The following is a 13,324-nucleotide window of genomic DNA, read 5'->3' as shown; positions in this document are numbered from 1 at the left end:
AGGCAGGGCGACAGTATACAGCCTTGCCGGACTCCTTTTCCAATTTTGAACCAATCAGTGGTTCCGTGTCCAGTTCTCACTGTTGCTTCTTGACCCGCATATAGTTTCTCAAGAGACAAATGAGATGGTCTGGTACTCCCATCTCTTTAAGAACTTGCCACAATTTGTTGTGATCCACACAATCAAAGGCTTTTGCATAGTCAATGAAGCAGAAGTAGATGTTTTTCTGGAACTCCCTAGCTTTCTCCATGATCCAGCGTATGTTGGCAATTTGATCTCTAGTTCCTCTGCCTCTTCGAAATCCTGCCTGTACTTCTGGTAGTTCTCGATCCACATACTGCTGGAGTCTAGCTTGTAGGATTTTAAGCATAACTTTACTAGCATGTGAAATGAGTGCAATGGTGCGATAGTTTGAACATTCTTTGGCATTGCCTTTCTTTGGAATTGGAATGTAAACTGACCTTTTCCAATCCTGTGGCCACTGTTGAGTTTTCCAAATTTGCTGGCAAATTGAGTGTAGCACTTTTACTGCATCTTCTTTTAAGATTTTGAATAGCTCAGCTGGAATACTGTCACCTCCACTAGCTTTGTTGTTGCTCAGATTTTCTAAGGCCCATTTCACTTCACATTCTAGGATGTCTGGTTCGAGGTCAGTGACCATCTCATTGTGGTTATCTGGGATGTTAAGCTCATTCTTGTATAGTTCTTCTGTGTAGTTTTGCCATCTCTTCTTAATCTCTTCTGCCTCTGTTAGGTCTCTGCCATTTTGGTCCTTTATCATGCCCATCTTTGCATGAAACGTTCCCTTCATATCTCCAATTTTCTTGAAGAGATCTCTGGTCCTCCCTATTCTGTTGTTTTCTTCTATTTCTTTGCACTGTTCATTTAAGAAGGCATTCTTATCTCTTCTAGCTACTCTCTGGAATTCTGCATTCAATTGGGTGTATCTTTCTCTTTCTCCTTTGCCTTTCGCTTCCCTTCTTTCCTCAGCTATTTGCAAAGCTTCCTCAGACAGCCATTTTGCTTTCTTGCATTTCTTTTTCTTTGGGATGGTTTTAGTTGCTACCTCTTGTACAATGTTGCGAACTTCCATCCATAGTTCTTCAGGCATTCTGTCTATCAGATCCAGTTCCTTAAATCTATTTGTCACCTCTACTGTATATTCATCAGGAATATGATTTAGTTCATACCTGAGTGGCCTAGTGCTTTTCCCTACTTTTTTCAATTTAAGCCTAAATTTTGCAACGAGAAGCTCATGATCTGAGCCACAGTCAGCTCCTGGTCTTGTTTTTACTGACTGTATAGAGCTTCTCCATCTTTGGCTGCAGAGCACATAGTCAATCTGATTTCTATGTTGACCGTCTGGTGATGTCCATGTGTAGAGCCGTCTCTTGGGTTGTTGGAAAAGAGTGTTTGTTATGACCATCGTATTCTCTTGACAAAATTCTATTAGCCTGTGCCCTGCTTCATTTTGTACTCCAAGGCCAAACTTGCCTGTTATTCCGGTTATCTTTTGGCTTCCTACCTTAGCATTCCAATCCCCCATGATGATAAGGACATCATTTTTTGGTGTTAATTCTATAAGGTGCTGTAGGGCTTCATAGAACCGGTCAATTTCATCCTCTTCAGCACCAGTGGTTGGGGCATAGATTTGGACTACTGTGATATTGAATGGTTTGCCTTGGATTCGAATTGAGATCATTCTGTCATTTTGGGGATTGTATCCCAGTATTGCTTTTCCTATTCTTTTATTGACTATGAAGGCTACTCCATTTCTTCTGAGAGATTCTTGCCCACAGTAGTATACCTGATGGTCATCTGAGTTAAATTCACCCATTCCTGTCCATTTTAGTTCGCTGATTCCTAAGATGTCGATGTTCATTCTTGTCATCTCTTTTTTGACTACGTCTAGCTTGCCTTGATTCATGGATCTTACATTCCAGGTTCCTATGGAGAAAAAATCTTTACAGCATCGGACTTTCCTTTCACCACCAGATATATCCACAGCTGAGCGTCCTTTCGGCTTTGGCCCAGTCGCTTCATTCTTTCTGGCACTACTAGTACTAGCCCTCTGCTCTTCCCCAGTAGCATATTGGACACCTTCCGACCTGAGGGGCTCATCTTCCAGCGTCATATCTTTTTGCCTTTTAGTACTGTCCATGGGGTTTTCATGGCAAAGATACTGGAGTGGTTTGCCATTTCCTTCTCCAGTGGATCACATTTTGTCAGAACTCTCTGCTATAACCTGTCCGTCTTGGGTGGCCCTGCACGGTATAGCTTATAGCTTCATTGAGTTACGCAAGCCCCTTCGCCACGACAAGGCAATAATCCATAAAGGGGAGTATCTCATTAATTGCTCCTTATTGATTTACTGCTAAAGATAAACTGACAACCTTGCATTCTGTTTTATCCTTAGATGCTTTATGTTTGTTATAGGCATATTATAACCACATGCCTGGAAGAGTAAAAGAAATAAAGCAGGCTAAACATTCACTGGAATGCAGGAAATATGAAACCACCTGTACTGACAATTAATAGATTGGTTTAGTGAAGGATGTGTTATAGTCAGTGATTGACGATTTCATGGAAATTATATCACTAAATGTACAACTACTGCCCTTTTCTTCAATACTTGTTGTAACTTGAACTGGTATTAGAATTTCACAGATTTCTGTTCTAGCAGGTATGCCAAGGTTAAGAAAATCACAATTGTGTTTTGTGGAACAGTTCCCCCCCCCCCAAGAATTAGGGTGCACTCTGTCTTAACTACCATCATAGTATTAGTCTGTTTCAAAACTATACTATGAGATGCTCTTTTTTGAACATGGAAAACTTATTTTTCTTATTGTACCTGCTTTCTTCATGGTTTCCCAATTGTTTCAGTAAGCAATTGAAGCTTATTATCTGTCATACTTTCTCACTTCTTGATAGGAATTGCTAAGGCCACATAATCCCAACAAGGAGGATCTTTTTAGAGAGCATTTCATCCACACTGCAAGATATAGCTACTAGATGTCTTACGCTGTGTGATTAGCTGTGAGGATAAAAAATGCTTATGTTCTGTTGCTGCCGGATTCACTAGAAAAAAGACAGTGAAATGGCATGAGATGGGAGGAGGAGGAAGAGAAGAAGAAGAAGAAGAAGAAGAAGAAGAAGAAGAAGAAGAAGAAGAAGAAGAAGAAGAAGAAGAAGAAGACGAAGAAGAAGAAGAAGAAGAAGAAGAAGAAGAAGAAGAAGAAGAAGAAGAAGAAGAAGAAGAAGAAGAAGAAGAAGAAGAAGAAGAGGAGGAGGAGGAGGAGGAGGAAGAGGAGGAGGAGGAGGAGGAGGAGGAGGAAGAAGTACATTGCAGCAGGAGAATTATGCTATGGGGGCTGCAGCTGACAAAACCTGACACCTGTTGTAACATTTGTTAGTTGGAGAAAATGCTATAGACTCCTCCTGAGTAAAAGGAGATAAAGAATAAAAGAATGGGATAAATAAAAAGAGGGGAAAAGAGAAGATGAATGAATGAACAAGAAAAACAAATAAATATTTATATCTCTGAGAAGATACATCTTTAGAGAGGCACACATTGGTTCAAAAATACTGTGAAGAATAGAGGATAAAATAAGCAAGCTAAAAAGAACTTAAAAAGAACATATGGTTATAACAACAGTTTAAAATATTTTGTTCTATGTCCCATTATCTAAATTACAGCTAGCCCTTGGATTACCACAGCAACTGGGGCTGCTCAGGTTTGCCATCACTAAGTGGCAAACTAAGTATGGCTGTCACATGATCTCATTGCTTAATGACAACAACCCCAGGCAGCCCCAGTTGCTGTCATTATCCCAGGACATGCAGGTTGTTAGGCAGGAAATGGGACTCCCAGGTAAGGAACATGGGGGCACTAAGCGTAGGTCTGGAAAAGCCTAGGGAGGGTAGGTTGCAGGCTATGTAAGGGTTGGAGAAGACTTGGGGAGGGTCGGTTGCAGGCAACACTCAGGCAGTAGGGTTTCTGTGGACGGGGGCAAAAAATCAAAGAGTGACTTATTGAAGCAACTTGCAACCTTCCCCATTAGTTTTCGTTGTGGGAAGCTGGAAGAGGAGATCACAAATGGTGATCGTGTGACTGCAGATCACTGCAATGTCATATTGTGAGATGGGCATCTGAGTGTCCAACGCATAATCATATTGGCTGGTCTGAAAGTAGTGGGCTACCAGAAATTATTACTGTTAGTTTCATTAACCCTTCTAAGTTTCACCCCACTGCTAACCTTGTCTGGTCTTTGAATTTCAAAGCAGGACAAGAAGCAATGGATGGAAACTAGTCAAGGAGAGAAGCAACCTAGAACTAAGGAGACATTTCTTGACAGTTAGAACAATTAATCAGTGGAACAACCTGCCTCCAGAAGTTGTGAATGCTCCAACACCAGAAGAGATTTTTAAGAAGAGATTGAACAACCATCTGTCTGAAATAGTATAGGGTTTCCAGCCTGAGGAGGGAGTGGTACAAGAAGACCTCCAACTCTGTTATTCTATATTTTATATATGCCCACGGGAACACTGTGATGGGTGGAATTTGAGGTTGTGGATATATTTTTTTCACCGCTGTCATAACTTTGAATGGTCACGGCATGAATGGATGTAAGCCTAGGACCACCCGTAATCAATTTAAGCAGATTTTTTCTGCAATAGTACTCAAATTATGCGACTTCTACTATACGATATTTAGGTAGGTGGTAGCATGATGTTGTGGAAACTGACATTTGAAGAAATATTTTCAAATATGTATTTCCTGGAAAAACGCACATTTGAATTGTTTCATATAATTTGCAAATGAATGACTAGTTACCAGGGAGTGAATATTCTTCCCTCTCGGAAAGGAAACATGATGAAATCTTCTTTCTTTTTAGGCCAGCGTGACTTTGTACGCTGCTTTATTTGTATTTATATATTAAACTTTCCTGTATTTTTTCTTAGATTGTTGATAGCATAATCGTGTATATTTTACCATATTATAAACTGTTGCTCTATATTATAGCATAGTACCATATTAGAAATTCCAAATGGCTTTATGTCTGTGTTGTAACTTTCAATAATGGTAGCAGAACAGGCAATATTCAACAAATGTTAGCATAATAATATATACAATATAAAATGGAATCCAGTGTCATCCTATCACCTGTTTTAGAACGTTAAGTCTCTTGACTTTGTATTAATATTTTCAGCAACTGTTATTTTCTTTAAACATTTGTCATTCATATACATACACACAGAGGCTTTGTTCTGAGAAAAAAAATAAAAAGTACATTATTCGTAGTGGGAGGTTAAATTAATATTTGGGACATGAACAATGTTTTAAGAATGAGGGATTATAGCTGTTGGCTGCTGTTTGACTCTTGGAGACTGCGTAGTTTAAAAATTGAACCAAGAATCCACATCAAATAATGATGACTTTGTAATTTGCTAAAAGATTGTTATTCTGCTTACATTAAAGTCCCTCCTCCAACTATGACATTTAGTAATATTAGGTAAAATAGAAATGCTTATGAAGAAAAAAAAAATTGAATTCCATTTTTATGTTCCCTGTAATTTAATTCCCACTGAATTCAGTATTGCTTTAATTCTCCAAAAGTCATTTTAAGACTGCTACACATGATATTAACTTTTGTACCACAGTGTCAACTTACTTAACATTAATTTTCAGTTTAGTAACATATTTTCAGTGCAGAACATAGCAGAAAAAAATCTGCCTATTAGACTGGTAAGAGCAGGACAAAAATGTACTTCAGTGGAGTTTTTTTTTTTCTTTTCATTCCCAGATTGTTATATATGTAATGTATAAACTGACTGGCCAGAAGATTCTGTCACAGATAAAAGGTTATTATCTAAATTAGGCAACCCAGTGCTGATTTGTGAACACAGCTTTTGTTGTGTACACACTGATGTACTAGTCTGAGTATGTCTGGTGTACACATGCAGGGGTTTGCTTCTGGAAGAGCTGTTCATTACTCTGATCTCCAGGCCCCATATTTTGTTATAATGAGAAGCTTTAAAGCATAAAGGAGTTTTTTGGGTGACTCCCCAGTAGTCAGCTTATATGACATATGTTACTTTTGTACTTTGGAGGGAGAACACTAGATGCATATGGACCCCAAATTGGTCCCTCTTCCATGGATTCCTCTTGCTGCCTCCACCTCTGCGATTTTCTCATACTGCTTTTACCTGGTCCTGTTTTCCCTGTGTCCATTTGACCACTCTGGGAATTCAAGAGAAATTTGTAGGTATATTATTAGTTGTCCTACTAAAATCAGTGGAGTTTCAAAAGTACTTAATTTGCTTCAGTTTTATTACCATATTTGGGCTACATTTCTAAGAATTCTAAGCGTATCAACTTCTACATAAGAAAAATTGACTATAACAAACAGACATTGAAAAGTTGTTTACCACAAAAGGATACAGTAGTTGTTAGAGTTAGGTTTCATTGTAGATCTATGTTGAATATAGTGTTGGTAACAAATCTATTCATGGAATGCCTGTGCATCTCTGTATACACACTAATATGCATACACACACTAGCACATCTTTTTTAAAATTTATTTTGTTATTTTAAAAATCTCATGGTAAAGTCTTGTTTCTTACATAATGCTTGCATTTGCTTTTCCATTTTAAGATTGAGGTCTGTAGCATCTTGCAAACAAACGTTATAATAAATGAAAGATTTGAGACTTGCTTCTCTCGCTGCCACTGAAACTGACCTTGTTTATGCATTCGAGGGGAAAGTATTGTGTCTTGTCCCCATGGACAGAACAGAATTGAAAATAGTCCTGTCCCTAGTTTTAATTAGCTTAGCAACCTCTTTGTCAAACTCCAGAGGGACAATTGTTTATTGTTCTTGCACCAGTAGAGACTCTTCAGAGCTGACTTATATCCATTGCATTTTCCTTTTTTCCTCCTTGTTGCTTCTGAAGTTTATATCTTGTTTGGGGCATTATAGTTTGGGTAACTCAGTGGGTTTTTTTCAGAAGCTAGAAATGGGGTCAGTGCTGAACAAAGCACTATTTTTTCCATCTACTGCAAGATCAGCATAGAAGTTACAACATTCAAATTTTCTTCTTCTTCTTCTTCTTCTTCTTCTTCTTCTTCTTCTTCTTCTTCTTCTTCTTCTTCTTCTTCTTCTTCTTCTTCTTCTTCTTCTTCTTCTTCTTCTTCTTTTTCTTCTTCTTCTTCTTCTTCTTCTTTTTCTTCTTCTTCTTAGTATTCCTCCTCCTCTTCCTCCTCCTCCTCCACAAAGAGGAGTCTTTAAAAGAAAAATCAGTCAATGGCAGCAAACTTTGCAGAACTGAAGAACATATTCAGACTCTTCAGATAATTTGGCCACTGTTTTCAGACCGGCAACGAAAAAGATTGAAAGGAAATAACGCTTCATTCATGACTTAGTAAAGTATGTTATTTTGCTGAACATTTGCCAAAGGTATCAATTTCACTGTTTTCTTTTTGCTTGTTGCATAGTTAGATTTGTATTGTTGAACTGTATAGAATCTAGCAGAAGAGAAGGGGGAATTCAAATTCAGAGATGCATGGAACATTTTCACCATTCTGTAAATTAGCATCACAATCTGGCACTTGATCAGTGGGATTCTACTGTAAACTCTTTGAAGGGTGGATTTGAGAAGTTTGTAGCCCCAGGAAGTTTGAGGAAGACCGGTTTAAGGATTTTGTTGTTGTTGTTGTTATTAAATGTCCATAGCAATAGTCATTTAAATTGCAGTTGATTTTATAAGCTGTACCATTTATTTTAGAAAGATATGCATAATTTTAAAAAAAATTATATGTTTGGACTTCATTTGTCCATGTTAGTCACATGAAGAAACTTTAATTTCAGCATATCTAGTTTAATATGAACTCTTAAACCTTGTGTGAATTAATGTTATTAAGATAACTTTAAAAACTTCTAAAATGCAGATTATCAGAACTTTTCAGTTCTCTTTCATTGTCTGTTTAATTGTCTATATTTTGTTTTACTTCTCCATTTCTATTTTTAAGATGAAAACTTCATTCAAACATTTGGCACAGTGGCAGTTTACACTCTATTAACCCTCATATGCTGAGAATATTGATATGGTTTGGGGTACCATGTCAGAAAGCATATAGAGAATCATAAACTCCAAACATATTCAGATCAGCTTTTTTCTTAAGTGAAAAATCTATAAAACGCCTATAAGAATGACTCCATTTAATAATACTCCAATTACAGTATTAACATTGGTACTGAAAAATATTTGATGGTTGGATTTTACAATGAATTTGGAAATGGCACATTATCCTATGGTCTGAAATATTCCATTGTCTACTCATTGCTGTGAATTTTTTAAAATGTGAAGATAATTGTGGGAGCTCCATTTGTTGAAACCATCCTGCTTAAACAATAATGGTTTGGATGTAGACTCATTTTGTTATATTTTAATGCTGAGGACAGTATTTTAGTCCGGTCTTGGAGTCATGGGGTTGTATAAGAGTTGCTGCATAGATTAAGTCGGGTGTTTGGAGGATGATAAGGTTCAAAAAGAATGTGTGGGGGCTGCAGGGATGTGTGAAGGGTACCAGCCCAGTCAGGTTGATGTGTGGGGTACAACATGGGTCAGGAAGTGCATTTGAGGAATGTGGGCAGGAGGGAAATGGGTAAGGGAGGGTATGGGGCAGTGAAAAAGAAGTGCACAGATCAGGGAAGGTATGCGTGGAGTGATGTGCATCAGAAAAAGTGCATGAGACCATGCAAGAAGTGCTGTATGAGTCAAGAAAAGCACATAGGCAGGTGCAATTCAGGGAAAGTACATGGGAGACAGCACAGATTGGGGAAACACCTGGGGAGTAGCAAAGGTGTACAGGATTCCTTCCTTCCTTCCTTCCTTCCTTCCTTCCTTCCTTCCTTCCTTCCTTCCTTCCTTCCTTCCTTCCTTCCTTCCTTCCTTCCTAGCAGGCAGGTAAGAGAGTGAGGGATTGGTTTGGAAACTGTCACAAAATGTTGATAATGAAGATCGCATTTTCAACAACAGCCAGTAACACTGAAACAGCCACAACTTGCCCATATTTCATTCACTCAGAAATCATGGATCCTTGATTTTTGACACATTCTGTAAATTAGCCAACCTGAGGTATCATGGATCAAAAACTGTGGCCATTTTGCCCAGTTCAAGGACATGACAGGAAGATTTTTTACTAGTATATAGATTGCTAAAGTCTCTATTTATGCAGATCTTCCATGCAAAACACATTATTTGAAACTTGTACCTTTATTATTAGGTTTCCACATATGGGACTAGCTAGAGAGGCTTGTAATTATTTCATCAGTGAGGAAAGCTGTATCCGGATTTACATGGGTAAACAAACAGATACAGATGGAATAGAGAAGAGAACTTTAGTGCTGGAGCCAGAATAGGAAATGGGACTGACATAAAGAACAATTTATGAGCAAACCTGGATCTGATTAAAATTAATTGGGATACTGAGAATACTGAATGCTCAAATATGAGGGTATTTATATATTCGTGGAAAGGTAGAATAGGAAAGTAATTTAGAGAACATCTAGTTCAACTTTCTGCTAAGGGCTGGATCTAGTGTACTATTTCTGATACATGACTATTCAGCCTGAGATGTCTGTTAAGCTCCATATCTCAGAGGACAAGCAAGAAACTGAAAATTACACTGATTTCAATAAAAAGGTTTTAATGAAGAAATTAGGGATAAGGTCCAGAATTTTGGAAATGCAATAGGAATCTTCTGCCTTCTTTTACTAGTCAGTTCATTAAGGCAGAGTCTCTCTGAATCTCTTCTTCCTAGTTTTTCTGCAGCCCAAATTAACCTGCCATATGAAATACTATGAATTCTGCTCCCTTCTGTTAGTTGACTATATCTAGAATTCCTCTCATTTCTTAGCTCGCTCACAATCACTTCATGGTTCACAGGTTGATAGCTTGTACAGTCTAAAAATTCCTACTGAAATCTAGATTGAATTTACTTCATTGTACTTTTAACACTTTGGTTCTAGATCTGCTCTCTGGGATAATAAAGAATGTCTGCCATTCTTCCATTTGACAGTCCTTCATATAACTTGAAGGTTTCTATAATAACTTCCCTGAGCTGTCTGTCCTACGATTTAAATGTACCTAGATCCCTTAACTGTTCCTTATAGAATTTTGTTTCCAGACTCCTCACCTTCTTGGTAGCCTTCCTCTGAATTTGCTCCAATTGTTGCCATTCTTCTTGAATGAATGGTGTCCTTCAATGTGGTGTCCACATTGGATACAATATTCTATATTAGATCTGGCTAGAGTAGAGTAGAATAGAATAATTATTTCCTGTATTCAGGAAATTGTTAGCAGCAGTTGGCAGTGAATTGCCATTAGCAAACAATGAACAATCTTCCCGTGCCTGACTCTTCCTCTTCTGTCTGCCTCTTCCAGCTGGGTTGCCAAAATCTTCTAAGTTCTTCCTGTTCATTCACTCAGCAAATTACAAAATAAAGCATACATATAAACAGTAATTCTGGATTAATGGTAGGGAACTACAGGGAAATTCATAGAAACTCATGCCTAGTTACAATAATTAAGGGCATCTGACTTGGCTTTATAGAAGCTGTACTACAACAGAAAGTTATAACAAGGAACGGACAAGTAATATTTAATCTGATTTATGTTGTGATGGGAATTTTTTTAAAATGGATTGGGATTCCTGCCAAGATTTTAATGAATTGCATTCTTGAGGTCAGTTAGGTAGAGTTTGCCATGTGTCATCTCTTACACAAATCAGTCAAGATGCACATAAGCATAGCGATATGCTACTTTCTCCTCCAACGTTGACTATATCCTCTTGCGACCTTTAAATTCCCTCTTTCTCTTTCCTGGAACAAAATGAGTAATACCAGACTGACCAATATATAAAACATAATCTCCATGTTTCTATAAGGGCTCAGCTTCTCTGTAACATTTCAAATCAGCTAAAACAGATCAAAGATTAAATTAGCTAAGTACAGTGATTTGAGAAACCACTCTAAGATAGTCCATTGTTTTAAAAGTCTCAACTGGGTTCATATTCTGTTTACCATTATCAAATTCTAGCAGAGCAGACTTGACAATCCTATATGTGGTAGGTTTTGAAGCCAATTGATGTATTTCCTGATCTCTTATAATTCTCAAGAGGCTTTTTACTCTATGACACCACTAATATCTGTCTCTTAAAGTTGGTTGGTTTTACCCACAATTGATAATGGGTAGTGCAAAACAATTATTGAGAGAGCTAAATATTTGTACACTGACGCATAAAAACACATAGACATTATTTTTGTTCATTTGTTCATAGGTGTAGACAAGAGATTAAACTCTTTGAAGAAAGCTCCTAAGAAATGCAGTAAAGCAGACTCTTGGTTCTCCATGTGTGCATCAGCTCAGGCACAGAATATAGAGCTCACGCAAGAGATATAATAGTAACTGGGAAGCTGGTTACTTTATAACTATGAGCAGAATGCTGCATGTTGATTAACTTATTTATATTGTACAGAAACTTTTAACAATCCTTCTGCAGTACTAAAACAGTCTGCATACAACTTTTCTTACCTCTTTAGTTATGAAGGAAAATGTCGACTTAAGACAGTAAGCAAATTAGTACTAATATGCTCCTGGTAGAAAATATTATTGATAGCATATATCTTGCCAAGCTCTCATTTTTCAGTCAGACTTTTACATAATGAATATGCACTAACTAATAGAAATATGTTGCAGTTTGTGCCACAGTTAGCTCAAATAGATGGCACGTTGTGACCCACGGAATTTAGATCTGTACCAGTTATGTTGATCTATTTGCCTGCTTAACTTTAGATTTGTTGCACAGTCAGGCAGATATTCGGGCTGGATTTGGCATTTTTGTCCACCTATCTCTTAAGGACCTGTGATAGGCAGATATGGATGTTTGATGGTGTTACAGATATTGGTTGCAAGATGTAAGCTGTTCAAGTAAAATTGACTTTTGAAATTGACTGATGGTGAATTATTATTACTATTATTATTATTATTATTATTATTATTATTATTTACAGGTACATGACTGATGGTGGATTGGGCCTTTATACTCGAAGATTAAACAGACTTCCTGATGGGATGGCTGCTGTAAGGGAAACTTTACAACGCAACACCTCACTGGGTCTTGGTGATGCAGACAGGTAGGCTGATCTGTCTCACTTAAATTTTTTCAGTTTGAAATATATTTCACTGCAGATAAAAACAGAACTGTGTTATTTGAAAAATAGCTTTGCAAGGCAGAGATATTCAACTTTAAATGTTGCTCCAAAGGTGTTTTTTCAAGAGGCAACTGGTTTTTCTTTGAAGATGTTTCGCTTCTCATCTAAGGAGCTTTCTTGGGTGAGAAGTGAAACATCTTCAAAGAAAAACAAGAAAGTCTAATTTCCTCTTGAAAAAGCACCTTTAGGACAACCATGACCTGGATGACTGAGAATCTCCATAGATATTTAAATGTTGCTGTTGTTTGGCTGAAATATTTTGACAAGAATTCAACTATGATACAGCAAGTATAGCAGGACAGAAATGTATTTGTTCATAATTCATGTTCATAATTCATTACTAATAGAATAAAATTATAAGCAATTAAAAGCATTTTTTTGTTTGAGGGAACTTTGTAGAACTGAGTCTTCTTGTATGCAAAGCATTTATTTACAGCACCTCTTATAATAGATGCTTTGTAGGATACAAAAACGTATTAGGATGTGGTTTCTCTTGCATGTTGTAAAAGCATATTTAATCCACCAGTACAACTATTCTTCTCTGATGGGCATTTTTTCATACTACCACAGACAAGGTGTTGGGTGAAACGCAAACATTAGCTGTTGGTAGAGAGCTTATTCATGGAGGTGATAGGTTTATTGAAAGATTTCTACACAACGTTTGCAGCTGGAATGCAAGCAAACAAGGAGATGTTTTATCTACTTTTTCTTAAGTCAAATAAGAAAGGGGCAGGAGAGAGACAACACAACCTTGAAGGATTGATCCATGATGTTGGTTTAGCATCAGAAGGTGCACGTATACTCAGATAAGAAGGTTTATTATAATTATGACTGAAGTTTTTTGGTTAGGAGAGAAAATCCTATTGCTATTAATTTGTTCCAAGCCAGAAAATCCATGTGCAAACTCTGAACTTTAAAACTCATACTCTTTTGAATGTTGAACTAATGCTTGGTTCCTTGTGGACCGTTAGGCCTTATTCAAATATATTTTCCATGGAACATAGCAGAAACCAGAACAGCATAAGCAGCATCCATATGCTTAAATATACC

The 13,324-nt window shown here is 37.3% G+C and overlaps 1 protein-coding gene across 11 annotated transcripts in view; it reads left to right on the top strand.

The window, feature by feature from the left end:
- The window catches only part of NAV2 (neuron navigator 2), a 281,427-nt gene that overhangs the window by 138,532 nt on the left and 129,571 nt on the right, over positions 1–13,324 (top strand). For all 11 annotated transcript variants that reach the window (XM_039335370.1, XM_039335375.1, XM_039335372.1 and 8 more), the window contains one exon: positions 12,074–12,196. In XM_039335370.1, the coding sequence (XP_039191304.1) occupies positions 12,074–12,196 (123 nt within the window). The remainder of the gene's footprint in view (positions 1–12,073; positions 12,197–13,324) is intronic.

This window comes from Crotalus tigris, unplaced genomic scaffold (genome assembly GCF_016545835.1).
Source record: "Crotalus tigris isolate CLP2741 ecotype Arizona unplaced genomic scaffold, ASM1654583v1 scf7180000017640.1540244, whole genome shotgun sequence".
In the NCBI taxonomy this organism is placed as follows: Eukaryota; Metazoa; Chordata; class Lepidosauria; order Squamata; family Viperidae; genus Crotalus; species Crotalus tigris.
This window is presented reverse-complemented; position numbering and strand designations above follow the sequence as displayed.